The 8,313-nt window shown below is 35.9% G+C and overlaps 1 protein-coding gene across 1 annotated transcript; it reads left to right on the top strand.

The window, feature by feature from the left end:
* On the top strand, positions 1 to 1,824 carry LOC132163168 (uncharacterized). Its single transcript, XM_059573355.1, has one exon. The coding sequence runs from the start codon at positions 1 to 3 to the stop codon at positions 1,822 to 1,824; it is 1,824 nt and encodes a 607-aa protein (XP_059429338.1).
* Positions 1,825 to 8,313: the final 6,489 nt, after the last annotated feature.

The following is an 8,313-nucleotide window of genomic DNA, read 5'->3' as shown; positions in this document are numbered from 1 at the left end:
ATGGAGTTTTGCAGTCATGACTATGTCTGTCCTCCGCACCACTTGATCTACAAAGAAGATGGTGAGAAGAAACTTGTTTGCTCGTGGAGGTGGTGCCAGAAACCAATATGGGGTTCCGTCTACAATTGCGTGGAATGTGGTAACCGCCCTGTTCACAACTACTCATCATCCAACAATCTTCATTGCTTGGACTTCACTAAAAAGCTGGAAAATCAAGTTGTTTGCTCTGGGTGCCACGATCCAGTATTGGGTCCCGTCTACCAATGCTGTGTCTCCGAATGTAGCTTTTTCATTCACAAATCATGCGCCCAGCTATCTTTAGAGATGAATCACCCTCTACACCCAGAGCATGCCCTTTCTCTCTGGTGGTTTCATGATAAAAAATATTGTGATGCTTGTTGTACATCATCTCATAATCCCTCTTTCTTTTACAATTGTAATTCGTGTGATTTCTACCTTGACATCAAATGTGCTAATCACTTGCCAACTAATCCTAAGGACTGTCACCAACACAAATTCTTCCCCTTATGGAAGCATATCCAATTCAATTGCGAAGCTTGTGGAGAAGAAATCACGAACCTCGCCCATAGAGAGTGTAGTATCTGCAAACTCTTAGTTCACAAAAAATGTGCTGCAATTCCACGCAAGGTCAAAATTAAGCTACACAATCATTTCCTCAACCTCATTTATTCTCCTCATGATATCAATAAGCGTGACAACATGTTTTGTAGAAATTGCGGAGACGGGGTGAATCCAGAGTATGCGGCTTATTGTTGTCAACAATGTAGTTATGTTTTACACACAGAATGTCTAAGACATTTTAGGGATATACATGGGGAGTCGCCTGAGTCAGTGCCTAACAAATTTGTTAGCCATGCAACTCATTTGATCAAGGTACTCAATCAAGCAGAGGATGAAGGACCTCACCTCGGGGAGATCCAACATTTCAGTCATCAACAACATAAGTTAATACTCTCCAATGATGAGATGAAGGATGATAAGCTCTGTGAAGGGTGTATGCAATTCATAACTTCGATCCCGTTTTACAGTTGTGCACAATGCATCTTCTTTTTCCATACTCGATGTGTTGAACTTCCCACAACAATTGAGCAATACCCACTTCACTATTTTCACTCGCTCACCCTCCTCCCACGAGCATCTAACAAGAGTGGCGTGTTCTTTTGTGATTTGTGTTCTCGTCATCATCGTGGCTTCACCTACAAATGTGACACTTCTTGGTGTGGAGAGACTTTTGACATTCAATGTGGTTCAATTCCAGAAACCCTTAAACACGAAGGTCATCAGCATCTCTTCTACCTTGCTCAAGATTCTAAGAAAAGAAAATGCAAAGCTTGTTTTGAGGACAACGAGGACTATGTCTTTGTCTGCACCAGTTGCGATTTCATCTTGGGAATTAGATGTGCAAATCTTTCACTGGTCGCGAGGCATAAATATGATACACATCTCCTGAAGCTCACATACGCAACTGAAGATGACTCTAGAGAATATTATTGTCTAATTTGCGAAGAAGAAAGAGATGAGAACCAGTGGTTCTATTACTGTAAAGAATGTGACTTCCCCGCTCATCCCGAATGTGTTCTTGGGAACTATCCACGCATCACGATTGGGAGTACTTACAAAAGTGAATATCATGAGCACCTTCTCACTTTTGTCCAGAAGACTGAAGACTCACTCGAATGTGATGCCTGTTCGGATGAGTTTGACGGTGTGGCCCTAGAATGTAGTGAATGCAAATTTAATGTCCACCCCCCTAGACATTATTACCCTGATTGTATGTGGATACTAAGTGAACGGAGACGGTAGAATGCTATATATATGAGAAGTGGTTTCATGTGGAGCATCTCGGTGTTGAGTATTTTTGTTGAGGTTGGCAGCTTCAATTCTTATTTATTATTTAATCATGATTACGCTATATTGTCCTTCTTCAACTTAAGTGAACGCTCTGCTGGGTTTGTTTGTACTACTTTACTCCTTTGTTTTTTTGTGTGATTCTTTCTTGTACTACTTGTTCACCCAAAAATGAAAAATCTAAGGTGTGCACAGTAATTTTATTTATGTAATGAAAGCATTACCATTTTTTTTTTTTTTTTGTTGAAATGCATGATTGGTTATTTACAACCAAAGCATATTGATTTACAATTAATATTATATATCAAACTCTCTTTCATGTGTACAAGCTAAAACTTTTCCTTAATAAATGATGCTCAATGAAAGGTAAATTACGAAAGACATTGTTTGAACTCTCTCTATATATATATATAATGATACCATGTTAAATTACGGTTAACCCAAAAATTTAAGTTAATGAGAAAAGATAAAAAAAAAAAAAATACCAAACAAATTTCTTTATCACAATTCTCAACACAATGGCTTCGTACATTGGCAAGGAGTTCACCACCACAAAACCTGCTATGAACATTTGCAACATATTTTCCTCTTTAAATTAACTTGAATAAATTATACAATTAAAGGATAATCAATTACATGATAAATGTTAGATTATATATTAAGAGTAATGTTATACATCACATTTTTGTTTCATAACTATTCTACTAATGCTCACATGAATTGTGACAATCCCGACTCCCAACTAACATTTGGAATTTTTATTTTTATTTTTTTTATTTTTAATAAGAATTGATTCAAGAGTCTATTGAAATTGCCACATTGTGAGATAATAATGTGGTTTCTAGCATTACACAATAATTAAAGGGTAATGCCATACACTATACTTTTATTCTACTTTATTGATTTGGCACTTCATGCCAATCAACCTTTAAATCTTAATAAAGGTTGATTCTCATCAATAATATGTCACGTTTTTAATAAGTGGCAATTTTCAAGCCGTTCGATGTAAAAAAAAAATACTTGAATTTTGTAATTTTACAATTTGAAATTGTAAGAGATGTAATCCAATTTAATTGTTTATAGATTCAACTGATACATCAATATGTAAAAAAGACTTGTAATAAAAGCTCACTCTCGTATTATATTAGCCTGCTAATCTATATATTCAATATGCACAAGCATAACATAAAAAATAAGTACCAATGAGCCAGAGCCATAACAGAGAGCAGAAATGTGGTCTTTGTGGGCCCCACAAGGACGCACTGCACCTTTCATGCTATGATCAACATGAATTGTTAAATTATCAGTTATTCCAAAAGGTAAATTTTATCACTTAATAATTATTTTAACACTTCCCCTCAAACTTCTTTTTAATAGGTGAGGCCAAACACGTAAAATATTTAATTAAATGATAATTTGACAGAGTCAATGTTCGATTTTATGACCGTTTGGCTTTGATATCATGTTAAATTACCATTTATCCCAACAACTTAAGTTAATAGGAAGATGTAAATTTAATCTCTTAATCATTACTTTAACAGGAATGACATTCGACTAAGCAATAAGCCAAGTTCATCGCAGTACAAACAAGGTATCCCCTGTTTTCCTTCTTTATCCTCTTATTGTCCTTTCTCTTATTTCTTATTAATCTGGTTATCTCAAAAACGTTCCATAAATTTCATTGCAGTACAAACTAGCATGCACATAACCTTACTAGGTGGACCCTTTCTACAAGCAAGAAGAGAAGCATTCCCATTTTATTCCTAATAACCCTCCGTAGGGTATCCCCTGTTTTCCTTCTGTGTCCTCTGTTTGGCCATTCTTTTATTTGTTTTTTCTTTCCGTTGTGTTGTTTGCTTTGACTTTTTTTTTTGAACCATTTGCTCAGAGAAAAAAAGGACCAAAAAGAGTCAAAACTTAATAGAGCAAGAGGACGTTGCCAATTTCCACAGGCTAAATGTAACATCCCCAGCCCGTTAAGGCTGAGTTTGCCACTTTTCTTCTTTTACAACAAAAGTTCTTGCAAAGATCTATAAGGTCTATCAGAGTACTTGATTTTAAAGGATACAAAAAATGTATAAAACATTATTCAAGAGATTTTATTACAAGCGAAATTAGAAAACATTAAACTTTAGTTGCGGAATATCATATTATTATAATCACTGATATGAAAAGACTTTGAAAATTAGTAATTATTCCCGTCCCCATTCCGGCCTCCTATTCCAGCATCCTTTCTACCTGAAAACAAGAAATAAAACTGAATGAGCCCAAAGGGGCCCAGCAAGTAACATCCACGACCATAAATAGTTTTACTCCTTGTTCTCAGTTTTGAAAATCATTTTCGCAAATAAATATAATTCTAGCCATAATAATATCTGTATGTACGGTTGCATCTCCCGTAACATATACATACTATTACATCTAGTAATAGATCATCGTTGTAAATCATCTTTATAAATCATCATCATAATGCATCATTATAAATAATCTTTGTAAATCATCATAGCATATCATCGTTGAAAATATAGTATCATTTTCTCATAATAAGGCCCATGTACACTATTACCCCTGTGCACGAGGGTTGCGGGTCCTTGTGACCATGGCACTGAACTGTGGCCACAGCCATGCCCGACCGTCAATTAACTCTTTCTTGGTGCACTCAACGGTCTAGTTGATGGAATACCACCTTCTGGCATAGCCTCCTTCAGTGGTTTCGCCTCCATCCGAGTATCGGTACCGAACTCTCATCTTATCTTATCTTGGGGCCAAAAATACTCTCCTCCATACATGTGCCCTCATTTCATAAACATTTATCTCATCTCTTGTACTTTTCTTTGTACTTCTTTTGATGCATCTTAGGGCAACATGTAGGAGGGTTTATCATCATTTTTCTTTCTTATAATCATCATCATTTCTCAACTTTCTTTTCTTAAAATGGAAACTTTTCCAAATATAAACTTGTTGTGCTTAAAAAGCCTTTAAAGAAATATAAACTTTCTAAATAATTCTTTTAGAAATCCTTCATGCATGCAACATAACTTCATAATACGTAAATAAAATAATCATTTACAATTTACTAAAGAATGAATAAATAGCATGACATGAAGTAACTTTAGAAGGGGTAGTGAATTTACTTACCTCTAGACTGAAGCTAAAAGTGGTATGAAGGAATCGAGTTGCTCCAATATGACTAACACCACTAGTATATCTTTTGAAACTAATTTCTAAAGTCCGCTATCTCTTGTGTTCTTTCTTTCTTGTAGCGCTTGGTCTCGCCCTTTCTCTCTCTGTTCTGAGTAAATACTCTTAGAAAGAAGACAGACCGAGTAAAAAGCGGAAGAAGGAAGAATATATGCAAGAGATGGGAGAGGAGATGAGTTGTGAAAATTGTGAAGGAGAAGAGCTCTATTTATAGGAGAAAATCAAACACTATTCTACCTTCAATTTACAATTATACCCTCATTTTACTATTTCACCAACCCTATACTATTTCACCAACCCTATACTATTTCACCAATTACCATTCTCTAATTACCACTCTCATAAATTTCCCAAGAATTAAAAATCCTTAGCTACAATGGATATTAAAATAACATCATTATCAAAATAATCTATTTAAATAGCTTTGAAAATTCTGGGACACTACAATCTTCCCTCTTTATTAGAATTTCGTCCTCGAAATTAAAACCTATAATATTATCGTCCAATCTTCAAGTTGAGGGATTCAGATAATATTCCTTTCAATCCTTCATCAAAGCTTACTCTCTTTTATCATATTGAAATTCCATCTCCTTCTTCTATGAGTAAATCTTATTCCCAGTCTAAAGTCTCAATTTCTGCAATCATTCATCAATTCACACTAAAATCTTACCTCAAAATCTTTTCCATTGTTTCTTTCCAACCTCAATAACAACAATCGAGTTATTCATCAACAGTCTACAGTCAGGGTTTAAACATCAAATTAATAAATCATGTGATCAATAGTTTATACCTCCAAACATCATAGTCCTCATTTCAAGCCTACAATAATTCTCTCGATCTAATTTAATCAATCTTATCAAAAAGGTGTAAAAATCATCCCCGCCTATATTCTCTTTAGTATCTCAGTATTCCAAATCATGCATACGAAATTTTAATATGATGCTCTAATAATTATTAACTTCTCACCATCATAAACCTGTAAAAGTAAATAGCACCAACATTCTACAGTTTATATTTTCCAAAAACATTATTACATGAATATACCTCAAAAATGACATCATAATTCGATTCATTCTAAATACACAACCGTTTCTATTTTCTCATCCCAACTTTTGTGTTGATGCTACAATATCAGCGAAAATCTTTCAGTACTACATCTTTACTTGATAAATCATAACTCAATAATAGAAACTCGTAATTATGATTCCAACTCAAACGAAATACACAATTACATCAAATGTAAGATTCTCATCCATTCTTGACTAATACATATTGTGCTTGCTGCGTTCTAGAGATGAAATTGATAAGCAAGCAAAGTAGGATATGGGTAAGTTTTCAGGCTGGAAGTTCCAAAGTACACATGCTATAATTTCTCTCCCTTGGGTCTTGCAAGGTCAAGAAGAGAAAAGAGAGAAAGATAGTCCTGTTGCTTTCTAGAAATGAAGATTTGAAAAGTATTTCAGGACATGGCATGTATGTGAGACTTTCAATATACCCACATCGGATGCTCTCTCTCTTCTGTCATTTACGAAGACTGAGAAGGAAAGAGAGATATTTAGCCTGAGAAGCATGATCAAGGATAATCTTGCTTCATCAGGACATGATCAACGATAATCTTGCTTCAATGGTTTACTACTGAGAGTATAAGGAGTTGGGTTTGTGAATCAAATCGTGAGGCTGCATTTTTCTCGTGAGGATACGCTCAACTAGGAGGAAAAGTCGAGCTTTCATTGTATGGAAGGCTATTAACAGAAGATTTCAGGCGAAGGGGTATGATCAGAAGGCATGTGTTGCAATGGAGAAAGAGGTGGGAATTTATAGGAAAGATTTCTGGTAATGAACGAGCGCGTGGTGCGCGTTGGCATGACAATTCATTCAGTTGCCCACGCCTGGTATTTGAAGTCGTTGATTGAACAGTGGGTTTGAAAAATGAGCTCAGTCGAATTTATGACAGGAGACAAGATCCTACTTCCACGGGATCTTTTGACAAAATTTCCATCGCTGCCCGAGGTCGCCTAACGCTTTGTTGTTTACTGTTTATTTCACCTGAAGTGAAAAATTCCTTTAAAGCCACTCGTCTGCTGCTTCCAGAAACTTCACAAAATTTCTTCAGTTCCTAACGCTTAGTCTCTTCTCATTACTTCATCTCTCCCAATTTCTTCGTATTCTCAACTATTTTTCCTTACTCTCCTAAATATGGGAGTAGCATCATCATCCGTTAACAACCTCGATTTGAATGTTGCTCCTGCAGCACAACCCATTGTTATGCCTGACGTGCAACCGGAGGTGCCTGTTGTTCCCCCTGAAGTGTCTGCTATTCATCCCGTCGTACCTGTTACACACCCTAATGAGCCTGCTGCATATCCTAACGTATGGCAGCCAACTTTTGTCTTTGACAATCGTCCTATCACTATTCACGATTCTGTCATGCTCCATGATTCTACTGCTGTAGCAGTTGCCAAAGGTTTCGTAATTCCACGGGATCAAACGTTCTTAGCTGATAGGTCGGATACTGATGCTATTAATAACTCATTGGCATTCAGTATCCAAGGTGCTGCTTCAGTTTCTGACATGGCACAACGTTGGAGTGCCAGAAATGTTGAGCTGAAAGTCTCAAGAAACCAAATCGGGGTCTTACAGCGACTGCTCAAATACTACAAACGAAAACACGTGGATTTGAAGCCGGAGAATACTCAGCTGAAAAAGATGATGTTATCTTACGCAGAATACTTGGGACCAAAGATGCTAGAAATGGAGAAGAATACCGAACGTCTCCAGCGACAGCACGAAAAACTCCGGGTCGATGTTCAGGGGTGTTGCAAGTCTCTCCGCACACGCTCTAGTCAGGTATCTCATTAGAAATAAATATTCTCTTTGATAATTCAATTATATAAATATATACGATTCTGCTCATACTAGGTTTTCTCTATGCAGAAATAATTTTCCTGGAGCAGCTCTGAGGAATCATCTGCTCATCATTACCACGTGTCTCTTTATGCAACAAATTCTCTTCTTTTTCTTTTTTTTTTTTTTTTTGATGGACACTGGTATGTAATATTATAAGGAGCTTGTTCTCCAAACATTTCTTTTTCGTAATCATTCAGTGCTCATTCAATATTCATTATGAAATCATTCTGTCATTGTAATAACTTCCTTTAAACAAACAATCTGTTTAACAAGTTAATCACTCAATAAAACATCTAAGTATGCACCATCACATGTTATCAACCTCTAAAATACTTT

The sequence above is a fragment of the Corylus avellana genome, chromosome ca10 (assembly GCF_901000735.1).
Source record: "Corylus avellana chromosome ca10, CavTom2PMs-1.0".
In the NCBI taxonomy this organism is placed as follows: domain Eukaryota; kingdom Viridiplantae; phylum Streptophyta; class Magnoliopsida; order Fagales; family Betulaceae; genus Corylus; species Corylus avellana.
Note: the sequence above shows the minus strand (reverse complement) of the source record. Positions and strands in the feature narration are given on the sequence as shown.

Bases quoted from the DNA above. Each gene is read 5' to 3' on its own strand.
- LOC132163168 (XM_059573355.1), top strand. From the start codon at position 1: ATGGAGTTTTGCAGTCATGACTATGTCTGTCCTCCGCACCACTTGATC.